This window comes from Diabrotica virgifera, chromosome 1 (genome assembly GCF_917563875.1).
Source record: "Diabrotica virgifera virgifera chromosome 1, PGI_DIABVI_V3a".
NCBI lineage: Eukaryota > Metazoa > Arthropoda > Insecta > Coleoptera > Chrysomelidae > Diabrotica > Diabrotica virgifera.
In genome coordinates, this window is record NC_065443.1 from 278,405,072 (window position 1) to 278,420,779 (window position 15,708).

General features: G+C 32.7%; 3 protein-coding genes across 8 annotated transcripts in view; 2 read left to right on the forward strand and 1 right to left on the reverse strand.

Moving 5' to 3' along the window:
- The window catches only part of LOC114327617 (saccharopine dehydrogenase-like oxidoreductase), a 49,931-nt gene extending 48,808 nt beyond the window's left edge, over positions 1-1,123 (forward strand). For all 4 annotated transcript variants that reach the window (XM_050642027.1, XM_050642030.1, XM_050642029.1 and 1 more), the window contains exon 7: positions 982-1,123. In XM_050642027.1, coding sequence (XP_050497984.1) covers positions 982-1,090 — 109 coding nt within the window. In that variant the 3' untranslated portion in view covers positions 1,091-1,123. The remainder of the gene's footprint in view (positions 1-981) is intronic.
- Positions 1,124-6,975: 5,852 nt separating this feature from the next.
- LOC114327598 (saccharopine dehydrogenase-like oxidoreductase) overlaps positions 6,976-15,708 on the forward strand; it is a 51,782-nt gene continuing 43,049 nt past the window's right edge. The window contains exon 1 of one of the 3 annotated variants that reach the window (XM_050642035.1): positions 6,976-7,091. The gene's annotated coding sequence lies outside the window, so the exon portion shown is untranslated. Of the gene's footprint in view, positions 7,152-15,708 lie in introns of all 3 variants that reach the window. The other 2 variants (XM_050642034.1, XM_050642033.1) reach the window with 2 other exon arrangements.
- Positions 8,564-15,296, reverse strand: LOC126893435 (uncharacterized). The gene is made up of 4 exons (XM_050663633.1): positions 15,081-15,296; positions 12,747-14,992; positions 9,130-10,970; positions 8,564-9,041 (listed from the first exon to the last, which is right to left on the reverse strand). The coding sequence occupies exons 2-3, from the start codon at positions 14,215-14,217 to the stop codon at positions 9,643-9,645; spliced, it is 2,799 nt and encodes a 932-aa protein (XP_050519590.1). The 5' UTR covers positions 14,218-14,992; positions 15,081-15,296; the 3' UTR covers positions 8,564-9,041; positions 9,130-9,642.

Consider the following 15,708-nt stretch of genomic DNA (forward strand, 5'->3'; position numbering starts at 1 on the left):
AGTTAAAAAGCCGAACTAATTTTGGGATAAGATGTTGTTATCAATGAGAGAGGACATACGTAGGGTTTTTATTAGTCTCTCAATAATTTTGGAGAGTACCGGTAGTAAGACAATAGGTCTATAGTTGCAAGCATTAGATTTTTCACCACCCTTATGAAGAGGAATAATAATGGCTATCTTTAGGCACTCTGTTTTTCCTCTGGTATGAGAAAATGCGGCACTTACTTGGAAAATAGCTTTCTCATACCCAAATGTTCATGTATAACAGCTAATGTGCTATCTTTCGATAACGTTGAGTGTCAGCTATCTCTTTCAACTTTACTTTGCGGTTTTTCGTAATAAATTTCAGCATTTTTTCGATATTTTTGGGATTAACTGCATCATTTGGACTTCCGGAGCGCTCAGCATCATTGTTGTTGGTACGACCGCGTTTGAATTCAGCAACCCACACTTTCACGATTGTAATCTAGGGAGCAGAATCTTTATAACACTTTTAGAGTCATTCATAAATTTCGACTGTATTTTTTCCCATTAAATAATAGTGAAAAATCAACACACGAAATTGCAATGAATCCATTGTTCATAAAAATCACAAAAGTAGCGTCACTTCAAACACAGTAACTGTAAATAATAATCCTAATTACATAAAATTTTGACAGTATCCTTTTGAATGTTAGTACTACCGAAATGTTAAATATAAAATTTATTCGTGTCGCCATCTCATGGTTAGGCCCGGGACTTATTGACCGAAGTTATATTATATGATGTAGAATTTCCATCCTAAGATCAGAAGAATCTGCCTTCCAAGATAATGCAAAGTTACCCTCTTTCTATTGATTCATATCACGTTCGTAAAGTTATTTTCATTTTATGGAAGACAATTTAACATTATTTAATATATCAAATCAGTTGACGATTTTTTTATAACCAAAAATTTGAAATAAAAAATTTAATGTAATAATTGAACTACAATTGTTTTAGTGGAGGGGTCTATACTCCAGGAGCTGCTTTCCGGAAGACGTCTTTGATGAAGCTTTTGATGGATTATAAAACATTGACTATCGACATTCTAAGTGTTAACGATTTGTAATTTCTGTATTTTATAAATATTTATTAAAATTAAGCAGTAGTTTTATTACCCTCATATAACCAAATACCCATTTAACAAAAACTAGATCTTCGATCTAAACCTATCATAAAGGCTCTAAAGTCATTTACTTGTGAGTCAAAGTTGCTTTGGGACTGTAAGTAATCCCTTAAGAAGCTGGCGGAACGCAACAGATTAACTTTGATGTGGGTGCCAGGTCACAAGGGAATTGCAGGAAATGAGAAAGCTGAGAGCCTCGCAAAAGAAGGGGCCAATACCCCATTCCAAGATCCTGAACCCTTCTGTGGACTATCAAAAAGACACATCAGAGAGGAACTCCGGACCTGGGAACTCAATCAACTACAACTAAACTGAGACAGAGGGTAGTAGAGAGTCTGAAGCCATGTCAGCCATGAAGTTTGAAGCTAAGATGAAGTCAACACCATGTTGATTTAAAATAATTTATTATTCTATTAACATCAACTTATTGTTGTTTTTAATGTAGCCTAGATGGCTAAAAAGTTACATTTGAAAGGTCATTCGACCTAACTCAGTAGTTAGTTTCAACTGCTTTTGGTCTGGATGGTTTACTTATTTCTAGGTCTAACCTGATGATGGACTGATTAGTCCGAAAACTTTTGTTTGTGATCTACTTTGTGATGTACCTACTTTGAGTCCAACTTGGATCTTTTTTATAATCAATTTTTAAATAAATTATATACCATTTACAAAGGAAGATTTTTAATTCCTTTAATTCCTAAGTAACTTAATATTTAAGTTAAGAATGTATATACAAAACTTCCTTTTTATGATATTCAGAATTTCTCTTTCGTTGTTTAGACGATGTAAAACTGTTTCGTTCGTCACTATCCATCAACGATATTCCCAACATTCTGCAGTACGCCCACATCTCGAAAGTCTCGATTCTTTTACATACCTATTGTTTCAGTAAGAGTTTATGCTTCCATTCCATAAGGCAGAATGCTAAAGACACAACATTCTTAAGATAATTCTTAGTGCGCAGTTGGTTAATACCTTTTGAACCTTCTTAAATATCGTTCTGCTCTAGAAATTATTGTTCTAGCTATTGTTCTATTGTTCTCTATTGTTCTCTAATCTATTGTTCTAAAACAGGTCGATTTTTATTTTTAACTTACGATATTTTGGCATATATTTCATACGAGTGACGTGATCCATATAGACGTGATGATGTCATTGATGATTTTTTAAATGAGACTGGGGTTTTGTGATAGCTCATTTGAAAGAGTATTCAATTCTGTATTCAGTAGTATAAATATTAACATAATTGTTTATACAGTGTCCAAATTTTTTTTAATATAATTAATTGACAAAAAAGAAGAATGTATGTAATTTATTTAATTCAAAATACATTTTACTGCTGCCAGAAAACAGAAAAAAATGTTTACTTGACAAATAAGCATCGCTTTTTGCTTAAATTAAATTTCCAAGAGGCAGGTGGTTGGCGGGAGCTTGTTTGAACATTGAATTGAAGCGAAAAACAATGCTTATTTGCCAAAGAAACTTTTTTTTTTCTGTTTTCTGACAATAGTAAAATGTATTTTGAATTAAAGCAATTATATACATTCTTCTTTTTTGTCAATTAATTTAATTTAAAAAAATTTATTTTTGGACACTGAGTATCAACAATTATGTTAATATTTATATTACTGAATACATAATTGAATACCCTTTCAAATGAGCTATCACACGACCCCTAGTCTCATTAAAAAAATCATCGATTACGTCATCACGTCCAAATGGATGACGCTATTCGTATGAAATTTATGCCAAAATATCTTAATTTAAAAATAAAAATCGACTTATCTCGGCATTTTTCCTTAAAGTCGCCGGTTTACGAAATATCGAATTTATTCTAGACATTTGCACCATACTGTATTTTGTAGTTGTAATGTAGCTCTTGTGTCAAGTATAGAAGATATGGCTAAGCGCCATTCATAAAGTTCTGTATGAAAAACCTGAGCATAAGATCGGAAATAGACCTTTTTGTAAATCTTTCTAACAAACAAAATACAATCTACAATCTACATGAAATAAGAAAATTGATAATTATAGTTCCCTACAAATAATTATCCATCATCAATTTAAAGCAGGAAAGTAAGACCAAGTCGAATTTACTTGTAAACATAAATCTTCTTAAAATTAATCCATTTTTTAAATAATTTAGAAGACAGAAATTTATAAGCATATAGCTGCAAAAGTGTCCCAAAAGTGGTAGCCAAGATTTTGAGATACGTAGACTCGCGATTATCCGAGGTAACTGGGACCGTAACTACCTCGGATACGGAAAAACTCGGCTTACACTGAGATTGGTTGTAGGGGAGAGTTGGATAAAACGGGATAGTCGGATAAAACGGGATACCTAGCCTAGAGACCCAACTAGTGCTGCTATCAATCGAACAACGACGAAAACTTGTTCTCAGTCGCCATTTTAACATTCTCAGTTCGTTTTACCTCGATGCCACTACTTGATGAACATTTGTTGTATTTAGAATTGTCTGACTCTATTTTTTGGTACTTTGTACTTTTAAGTTCGTTGTTTTCTACATTATATTGCCTACATACAGGGTGTTTCATTGGGAAAGTAACATACGTTAACTCTAGAAAGAGGACACTTAGGCGGTCTCAAAAATACCATACTTAATGGGTCTTACTCCATTAATAACAAAGATACTGGGTGTTTTATCTATTTTGCCATTTTCTTAATTGGTTGATAACTTTTTAACCACACTGTATATGTATTTTATATTTGGCACGCAAATATCATTTAAGGTGTACAATAAATTAATTTATTTACAATTGTAAAAAATCCAGGTCCGGATTAAAAAATATTGGACAAATTTTCCGACCCCAAAACAACACCCTGTACATTAAATTTTTTTAAAATGGATATTTCAGTTGAAAAGAGGACGAAAAACTAAATTCAGTGGTGTACTTTGAATTTTCGGCAAAATGATTTTTCTGGTGATAGTTTGAATTTGAATTCTGAAATTAAGTGAATTGCGAGAGCTCTAAGTAGAAAAAAATTGAAATACAACTTACGACTTGTCAAACACACTGTATATTGATTTTATATTTAACACCTGAATATTCTTTTAGGTGTCCAATCAATTAATTTATTTACAGTTATAAAAAATCCAGGTCCGGATTAAACAATATTGTGTAAATGTTCCGACCCAAAAAAACACCTTGTATATTAAATTTTTTTAAAATGGATTTTGCATTTGAAAAGGGGATGAAAAACAAAATTATTGGTATACTTTGAATTTTCGGCAAAATGATTTTTCTGGTAAAATTTTGAATTTGAATTCTGAAATTATGTCAATTGCGAGAGCTCTAAGTAGAAAAAATTAAAATGCGACTTATTTTAATTAATACCATTATTTAATCTAAATTGGTAAAATGTTAATATTTTAGTGTTTTTTATTATGTGTGAAAAATAGTTTTTGACGAATATGCATCTTTAAATAATGAATAAATAATAAAGGGTCAATAAAGAATACATCACTTTAATCAACAAAATAGCTAAAAATTATAACAAAACAGCGAAAATTTGCAGCATTATAACTATTCAAAACTAAAATACTTATTCAAAATTACCACCATCAAAAATTATTTTTTTTATACGTAGGTACGGTAAATTTTTTAGTTAGATACCTAGTGTCATGTGTACTGTGTGTATTGAGTAAGTGTCTTGTTACTTTGCAACGGCAACGTCATTGTCTTTTCAAAGAGACGGTAATTGTATCCGAACGTCTGCGGTCCCTCCGGTGAGTATCGATCTCACAAGGACAGAAACTATTTTCATTTATTAATTTATAGTAAACGAAAAATTTCTGACCCTGGTGAGATTCGAACTCACGACCATTCGGATCTTTCGATCAAAAGGTAGGCGCTCTTACCACTGAGCCACAGAGGGGGTCATCAAAAATTATTGTTATGTGTGCAAATGTTAATAATTTACCAATTTAGATTAAATATAATGGTATTAATTAAAATTAAGTCATATTTAATATATTTTACTTTGAGCTTCGCAATTCACATAATTTCAGAATTCAAATTCAAAATTTTATCAGAAAAATCATTTTTCCGAAAATTCAAAGTATACCACTAATTTTGTTTTTCATCCTCTTTTCAAATGCAAAATCCATTTTAAAAAAATTTAATATACAAGGTGTTTTTTTGGGTCGGAATATTTACACAATATTTTTAATCCGGACCTGGATCTTTTATAATTGTAAATAAATTAATTGACTGGTCACCTAAAAGAATATTCGCGTGTTAAAAATAAAATCAATATACAGTGTGGTTGACAAGTTGTAAGCTGTATTTCAATTTTTTTTTACTTAGAGCTCTCGCATTTAACTTAATTTCAGAATTCAAATTCAAAATTTCACCAGAAAAATCATTTTGCCGAAAATTCAAAGTATACCACTGAATTTAGTTTTTTATCCTCTTTTCAAGTGAAAAATCCATTTTAAAAAAATTGAATGTACAGGGTGTTGTTTTGGGGTCGGAAAATGTTTCCAATATTTGTTAATCCGGACCTGGATTTTTTACAATTGTAAATAAATTAATTTATTGTACGCCTTAAATGATATTTGCGTGCCAAATATAAAATAAATATACAGTGTGGTAAAAAAGTTATTAACCAATTAAGAAAATGGCCAAATAGATAAAACACCCAGTATCTTTGTTATTAATGGAGTAATACCCATTAAGTATGGTATTTTTGACACCGCCCAAGTGTCCTCTTTCTACAGTTAACGTATGTTACTTTCCCAATGAAACACCCTGTATATAAAAATATAATTCCGGTGACTATTACATTTAATTAAGCATTCATTAAGGAATATTCTCATGTGTGGTTTATCTAATTTTACTCTCACGTTTAGGCAGGAGCCATCTGTGTTTTTAAAAATGTCTGAGTTGGACAAAACGGGACACTTATGAGTTGGATAAAATGGGATACAGTTTCTTATGTCCCGTTTTATCCACCTATTTATTTGTTGGCGTATTAATTTTTTCAATAGCGATATGAAGCCTGTTCTCATACCGCAGAAAAGAACAGCATATTTTTATGTGACTTTTGTTCTGATATACGTACGTAGTCCTAAATAAAAGGTCTTATTTCCCATTTTGCAATAAAATATAAAAAACGCCTATTTAAGTTTCCTAAACGCCTGCCATAAGTTTTTGACTATTCTTTTGGAAGATATTCTTTTGCCACAGTAAATTTTGCTTTGGAGTCTTATCTTTACTTACTTATACTTTTTAGATAAATTTATACAAAAAAATTAAATATTGTGAACCTATACCGTTTTATCCAATCGTGGTATGCTAAAACGGGATGTGTAGGACTTTGGTAAATATTCTTTTTACTATTTTCCAGTTCTTAAAAATAGCTAAAAATATGTTTTTTGTGTGCTTCAATAAATTTTAGACCTATAAAAACTAATAATATGATAATTTCTTTAACATGTTTTCCGTAGTAAACATAAACAAGAATAGTATCCCGTTTTGTCCAACTCTCCCCTACTAGTAGAAAAACACGTAAATAACCATAACTCTAGTTATTTTAATGACTAAAAACGAATACAGTACTGTATATAAAAGATAAAAACATTTATTTTATCAATATTGCTGTTTAAAAAAGTATTTGTTAGATTTTTGAGTGAGGTTCATTGCTCTTTTTGAGGCGGCGATGATGCACCAAGGTTGAAAGTTGTAAATCACTGTTGCGACTTTTGCTTCGGTTAACCGAGGAGCTCGGATAACCTAGACTCGGATAATCGCGAGTCTGTACTATAAATACTACTTCTGTTTACTAAATTTTATTTGTTTTTTAACAACCTGTTTTGGATTACAAGAATTTTAATCGTATTGCCGACGTTAGTTAACCTTGTTCAATCAAATATTTAAAATTCGGTGGGGCCAACGTTGCGCACTAAGCAGACGAATGACAGTGAGTAGCGAGTAAGAACTCTTGAATCTTTCCTTAAAAGTTTTGTAAATAATTCTTGCAGTAAGTACTATTCAGTACTATTAAAATATTACAACTTATGCGATTTTTGGGAAATGTTTTATGGTTAAGATTTTAATAAGTTTTGATATTTATAGATAGATATAAATCCATTTGTAATGGATTTAAAATAAACAAAACATTTTTGATTATTTATTTTCATTTTGTGAATAGATCAATGTATGCGAGGAAACGAAGCATTACACCTAGGAATTTTGTGCAGTAAGATAAATCGTCATGCAACTATTTGCATTCGATTCAGGAGAGTGTCAGGAAAGTTTGCGAACTAAATTTATCTCAGGTAGATGAAAATTTCCATAAGAAAAATGCATTCAAAGTGCATCTCGAAGAGATGGAAAATGAAAAATTTATAACTCAGAAGATACTGACGGAAATGAGTTCAATTTTCTATACACGGGGTTTTGCAGGTCGTTAAACACGAATTTGATCTCGGCGATGGACTCCAATTTACTTGGTGCCCAGGGTGGAACTCGTCGCCTGGAGTTTTATGTTATAATCAAAATCAGGCAATAACCATTAATCGGGGGTTTTGGTGGTCGCAGAGCACGAATTTCATGACGGCAATGGTCTCCGAGGTACCTGGTGCCCATGGCGGGACTCGTCGCCTGGAGTTTTATGTTATAATCATTCAAAATAAGTCAATATCGGTGGTTTTGTGGGTGGTTGAATATTAATTTTTTATTAGTAGACCATCCCTAATAACACCAAACATTCCATGTATGTTCCTAGAATGTACACACAGGACATTGAAAACATTCCTGGGATGTCCCCAAAAGCACAAGAACGTCCCCTAAATGTCCCAGGAAAGTTCTGTGTCAGCATTTTAAACATTCCTTGAATGCCTTGTTGGAACATTCCATGAATATCTACGAATGTTCTTTGGACATTCACAGTATATTTTTTAGACATTCCCTGGATATAGTCGCTGATGTGACATAATACCCCCGATTTGTTTTTTCATGAGTTTTGTAAGAGAGACTAAAATCTTTTTGAAGTTATACTTCTTTACGATCGAGAGTGAAATTTTATAATGCCGGGTGCATGCGCACACAGACAATATGTAGTTCGTTGCTAATCTTTCAAGATATGTATGTATCAGCGCTGTCAGCGCAAATAAGTCATTAAAAGGATATATTAGTGTTTTTAGTAAATGTATTATTTATTATAATTTTTGTGTCTTTGGATTTGTCTTCCTCGGGAATAAGATAATTTATAATAATAGTAAGTATATTTAAAGTATTTTTGTATACTTCACTTGTTCTATTAAATTTGTCAGTATGTATGAGAATTCTTGTAACCTTACCACAGCTATTTCTCAGTCGGAATTATTATTTTTAATTAGTTGGTTTGATTTAGATGAGCATGAGACATGACAGTTCAAATAAAACACTAGATAACTATAGAGAATATAATGTCAACAAAATTTTAAGTCCCTTTTTACATACAAATATTAATTTTGATTGCAATAGTTAATAAGAACAAAAGTAAGTAATTAATTAAAAAAAATAAACCAGAACCAGCTGTTTCCTTCACATAAATATAAAAATCATTGTATTTTAGTCCCCTTTTTAGACCCCTTAACCCAATCTAAATTGTACCTTGTTCTTTCTTGTTTTCTCCCATAAAATAAAATAAAATCTATTACCGTCCTTATTTCCTTCAATAAAAAAAATCATTTGCCTGGATAAACACACTGCAATCTTCCTTAAATTTTGTCAAAATGTCACGTCAAATATCGAACTTCTAAATAAATCTGCCAAATTTATTATTTCCAATATACTGAATAAATGTAAATCTGGTAAATAAATGTACTTCTATTACTTCTTTAAACAGGATCGATAAATACATACAATTTTGTACTACCGGAACACCCTAGCAAAAGAAAAAGAAAATAAAAATAACTGAACTAACTTCTTAAAACTGAGAACCAATAAACTGAACAAAAATGACTTCAGCTTACCTTTAACATACAAAAGGGTCTATTACACGACTCTCAGCCTGGCCATCAATAAACATCGAATTAATCTCTAGAGGATTTTCCAAGACAAATCTTTACGTGCCCCAAATTTCCAGCACACCAACGGATACCTCAATGAGAGAATTCCCAGTACATCCCACCAAAGGATTGAAAAAGTACCATTTCAATTAAAAAAACTGGGAATCCAAATCGCCGACCAAAGTGCTTTCTCAAAAATGTTTATTGAAAAGAATGAACGTTGTTGATTTGCTAACAAGGCGTTCAAAACAAAAAACTCTACAACAAAAATCTTCTCTCACTGACTCACACAAAAAGCATATACATCCAAACATACAAATTATACATCCTCCAAGGACAAAATAATCGGTTATAAACAACCAAAACTCAACAAACGTTACTACTAAATTTTCAACCGTAATAACTCCACCTTTCCTTCCGGAAAGAAAATTAAGTTTCTTTGAATTGAATCCCAAAGAAACTTGTTAAAAATACATACTATGTTACACTATCTACATCAGAATCCGATTCAACGTGGCTATCAGAGTTCTGTGGGTGAGGTTTCAAGTCTTTCACATGCCAGTGACCAATAGACTTACCATTATCATTTATTAATTCATATGTACAATAACCAACCTTACGCTTTACTCTAAAAGGTCCAACAAATCTATCAGCAAACTTAGATGTAAAATAATTAGCTTTATCAGAAAGAACATAGTTCTTTTTCCAAACTAAATCATTTTCCTTAAAATGAACATCCCTTCTTCTTAAATTATATCTTTCTCTGGTGTTATCTGAAGCTTTATCAATCCGCTTCTTAACCCAGTCTCTCAACCTATTCATATTTTTAGAACGATCATACACACGTTGTTTATTTTCTTCATTCCCTATTTTTAGATGATATTCACTTCCATGAGTCATCATCTCACAACCAAAATTAATGAAGTATGGTGTTTGACCTGTCACCTCATGTTTGGCAGTTCTAATAGCACAACCTAGTTCAGGTAAATTAACATCCCACAACCTATGATTATCTTTAACATAAGCCATCAACATGGTTTTCATGATACGATTAATTCGTTCAGTAGGGTTTGGATGAGGGGTAAAATTTGGAGTAAAAAGAAATCTGATTCCAAACTCTTGACAAAAAGATCTTAAAATATTACCTTTGAACTGACTTCCATTATCACATTTTAAGACTCTGGGAACACCAAACAAAAGAAATACATTTTCTTTTAAAATTTTACTTATAGAAGTGGCAGTTGCCTTTCTCAGAGGGAATAAAAGAGGAAATTTACTGAACTTATCAGTAACTACCAAAATCCAAGTATTACCAGCTGAACTTCTGGGCAATGGTCCAAATAAGTCCATACTGATGATCTCCCAAGGTTTTGTGGGTTCGACAGCCTGTCCCATATGTCCTGCAGGACTTTTCTGTTCAGGCTTCGTCCTTAAACAAACCTCACATTTCCTTATATATTTCGTAATGTCCATTTTCATAAAAGGCCAATAGAAAAGGCGAGATACACGATGAAATGTTTTGTAGATACCTAAATGACCTGAAACACAAGAATCATGACACCTCTGAAGTATCTTATCTCGAAAATCTTTTGGAACTACAAGTTTCCAATATTCACAATCATCTCTTAAACTCGGAAAATCTTGATCAATATATTTATACAACTTATTATTTGCTAGTCTCCATCTGACAAATTTTAAAGGATTTTTATTTACATTATTACACATTTTCTTATACCATTTATCACTGGTAGAAGAAAAATCATATTCGTCACATTCGGGGTTTATTGCTTGAACATTACTTATTTCTACAGAATTTATCATATGTACACTATCAACAGGTAGTTCTAAAGCTCGCGAAAGGGTGTCAGGAACTATGTGATCCTTACCTTTGCGATGCAGTACTTCATAGTCAAACTGTTGCAGACGTAAGGCCCATCTACCAAGTCGTCCTTGAGGGTCCTTCAAATTGTCCAACCATAACAACGAGTAGCAATCAGTGATTACGTAGAACTTATAACCATCTAGATAAGCTCGTAAAGTTTCACACGCCCACAAAACACAGAGGCATTCACGCTCAACACTGCTATAGTTTCTCTCGGCTCTATTTAGAGTTCTAGACAAATAACAAATTACATGTTCAGTTTCATCATACTTTTGAGTAAGGACAGCTCCAAGACCATACGCTGACGCATCAGTTTGTACGTAAAAAGGTTTGTCAAAATTAGGACTAGACAAAATAGGTGCTGAGACAAGAGCGTCTTTAATACTCTGAAAAGCTTCCTCACAAGCTTTGTCCCAAACGAACTTCTTGTTCTTTTGTAATAATCTACACAAAGGTGAAATAAGATCTGAATAACTATTTAAAAACTTACGATACCATCCTATAACTCCAAGGACTCTTCTGACTTCAGTGACATTGGTGGGTCGTGGAAGATTCACAATGGCCTCTACTTTTGCCGGATCTACAGACAGACCACTAGAGTTAACAACATAACCCAAGTATTTAAGTTCTGACACACAGAAAGAACATTTTTCTTTATTAAGGGTCAAATTGGCTTTTTTCAATCTGGCAAAGATTTCTGTCAAGACTTCGACATGTTTATCGTAAGTTGACGTAGCCAGACATATATCATCTAAGTACACAAAAACATACTCAGAGAGTTCAGGACCTAATAGATTATCTACTAATCTTTGAAACGTAGCTGGAGCGTTGTGCAATCCGAAAGGCATACGACAATACTGGAAAAGTCCACGCCCTGGCACAGTAAACGCCGTGTACTGCTTGCTCTCTTCAGTAAGACCCACCTGCCAATAGGCACTCTTAATGTCCATTGTTGACAAATATCTAGCTCCACCTAACTTACTTAAAATGCTATTTATATAGGGTAAAGGATAAGCATCACGCTCAGTAACACGATTTACTTTCCTAAAATCAACGCAAAAACGCCATTCCCCATTCTTTTTAGGTACCAGCAACACTGGTGAAGACCATCCGCTGTGTGACTGTTCGACAACACCAAGCTTCAGCATTTTCTCCAGCTCCTTGTTGATCATACCCTGCTTAATTGGTGATACCGGATAAAACCTCTGCTTGATTGGTTCTTGTTGACTAACTACAATTTTGTGTTGAACTACATTAGTACAAGTTAATTTGTCTGGGTCGATACTAGAAAAATAAGAATCAACGAGTTCGTTAAGCTGTTTACGTTGCTCTGGTAGAAGTTCAGATTCCGATTGTATCGAATTAACCACTGGAACACTCATAACTTCCGAAGAGAAAAACCACTCTCCTTTTCGTAAATCTGGTACAATACCCATTCGCACCCAGAAATCTACACCTAGTACTAAAGAGTGTCTACACTGTGGCCAAACGAAAACATCAATTACCTTAACAACATCACGAAGTTTTATAGGCACCGAAGCTACACCTAATAAAGGACTCTGACTACCATCCGCAACTCTGCAAGACCCATCTGGAACAGTTTTTAAATGTACACCTAAACTACGTAAAATCTCCCATGTAGGCATATTTACAAAAACTTTATTGGCTCCACAATCCAATAAACCGAATACTGTCTTACCTAAGATATCAACTTCTACATAAGGACATTCACTGTCATTACTCTGTGCTAAAATATAATCTAAAACTAACTTAAATGAATAAAAATTATCACTACCTTCTTCCTTTTCGACCTTTAACTGTCTATTCCGATTCGAGATAAAATTATTGCTACGATTCTGTGAATTACATTGAGGACAATTATTTTTAGTAAAACCTTCTTTGTTACAACCAAAGCATCTAAACACACGTTTTGGCCTCTTACAGTCCTTAACCACGTGACTATACTCATTACAGCGCCAGCATTTAGGTACAAACGCCTCTACTTCTTGTACAACGTGATGACGAGAAGAATTAGCTCTACTACTAGAAGAAGGCTTAAACGACTCAATATTAATTCGAGTTTTCTCAATTTTTCGACACAAGTCAATTAAATCAAAAGGAGTCTTTACTTCGACTAAAGTTAATCTTTCCTGATAAAAAGGTAAAATGTTTTTAAGTAACACCTGCATTTTTAAACTGTCCGGAACTGGTGTTGGCATTTGTTCGAACTTACTGGTCATCTTGGCAACAAACATACCAATAGATTCGTTAGATTCCTGAGTAGTATGAAGAATATCCTGCCAGATCTCATCTGCAGAAAGGGTAAATTCTTCCTTCATTAAGCTCACTAAACTATCCCAGTTGCTAGCATAGTTCCTATACAATTTATAAAAACCTAAAGCGTTACCAGTAAATAAATCTCTAGCACAAGAAAATAACTGAATTTTATTTACATTACGTGACCTACAATACTCCTCAACTTCTTCAAGAAAAACAGAAAAATTTTGTGGTTTACCAGAATACTTAATTCCCCACTTATATACAGGTTCTGAAGGAAAGTCACTATTAGATGGCAAGAAAACAATGGGATTAACTGTTGAATTCGAAGTTTGATTTGTTTGGTTACTCACATTCGGTGCAGAAATATTTCGAGTAGGGGTAGAATTACCATTAGGGTCATTTAAATTAAGACCTGATAAATCAATATGATGATAAAAATTAGGATCAGTAGGCATCTCTACAGAAACAACATTACTAGTTTTCAAAACATTAGACTTAGTAGTATATTCACCTATCAAATCCATCAATTTCTTTAACAATGCAGAACGCTTTGACATTTCATCAGTGTCTGTACTGTGAATACGGTTCAATCTACCTGAAAGATGTGCAAACTTAGTCTCAATCCTTCTTATTTGGTTTGCAGTACCTGTAAAAGCATTAATAATATTCAGAATCTCTTTTAATTTATTTTCACAACTTGTCAACTCAGCAGGAATATCAGGAGGTAAATCAAAGTTAGGGATTTTGCCAAATTTTTCTAAAACAAGGCAACTACGCAAAGTACTCTTTAACTCTTCTACCTTACAATTAGTCAAAATAATACCTCTCATTTGCAACTCAACTTCAAGTTCGTCTTTGACCAAACGGTCAACATCAAGTTTAAACGACATTTTCTTTTAGAGAAATTAAAATACACAAAAAAAAATAAGACAAGAAAACCTCTACCTCACTTTAAATAAAAGTACATTTAACTTTTGATTATTAATTTTCAACTTCTGTAACTCTACGTAACCTATGTCTTACTTGAACTATCTAAAAAAAAAAAATAAAAATCTCGGGTGGTTGAAAAGCCCCACGTTGGGCGCCAAAAATGTACCACAGCTATTTCTCAGTCGGAATTATTATTTTTAATTAGTTGGTTTGATTTAGATGAGCATGAGACATGACAGTTCAAATAAAACACTAGATAACTATAGAGAATATAATGTCAACAAAATTTTAAGTCCCTTTTTACATACAAATATTAATTTTGATTGCAATAGTTAATAAGAACAAAAGTAAGTAATTAATTAAAAAAAATAAACCAGAACCAGCTGTTTCCTTCACATAAATATAAAAATCATTGTATTTTAGTCCCCTTTTTAGACCCCTTAACCCAATCTAAATTGTACCTTGTTCTTTCTTGTTTTCTCCCATAAAATAAAATAAAATCTATTACCGTCCTTATTTCCTTCAATAAAAAAAATCATTTGCCTGGATAAACACACTGCAATCTTCCTTAAATTTTGTCAAAATGTCACGTCAAATATCGAACTTCTAAATAAATCTGCCAAATTTATTATTTCCAATATACTGAATAAATGTAAATCTGGTAAATAAATGTACTTCTATTACTTCTTTAAACAGGATCGATAAATACATACAATTTTGTACTACCGGAACACCCTAGCAAAAGAAAAAGAAAATAAAAATAACTGAACTAACTTCTTAAAACTGAGAACCAATAAACTGAACAAAAATGACTTCAGCTTACCTTTAACATACAAAAGGGTCTATTACACGACTCTCAGCCTGGCCATCAATAAACATCGAATTAATCTCTAGAGGATTTTCCAAGACAAATCTTTACGTGCCCCAAATTTCCAGCACACCAACGGATACCTCAATGAGAGAATTCCCAGTACATCCCACCAAAGGATTGAAAAAGTACCATTTCAATTAAAAAAACTGGGAATCCAAATCGCCGACCAAAGTGCTTTCTGAAAAATGTTTATTGAAAAGAATGAACGTTGTTGATTTGCTAACAAGGCGTTCAAAACAAAAAACTCTACAACAAAAATCTTCTCTCACTGACTCACACAAAAAGCATATACATCCAAACATACAAATTATACATCCTCCAAGGACAAAATAATCGGTTATAAACAACCAAAACTCAACAAACGTTACTACTAAATTTTCAACCGTAATAACCTGTCAAAGCAAAGGGAATATAGCTCAGTGGTAGAGCGTGTGATCGGAGACCGAGAGGTCCCGGGTTCAAATCCCGGACGATACATATTTTTTTTTATTTTTGGTATCGTTTTAATAAAAAATTTTTAAAAGTGGTAGGTAAAAAAGTTAGTTTAATATTTAAATAAAATACAAATAACCTGTTAAGT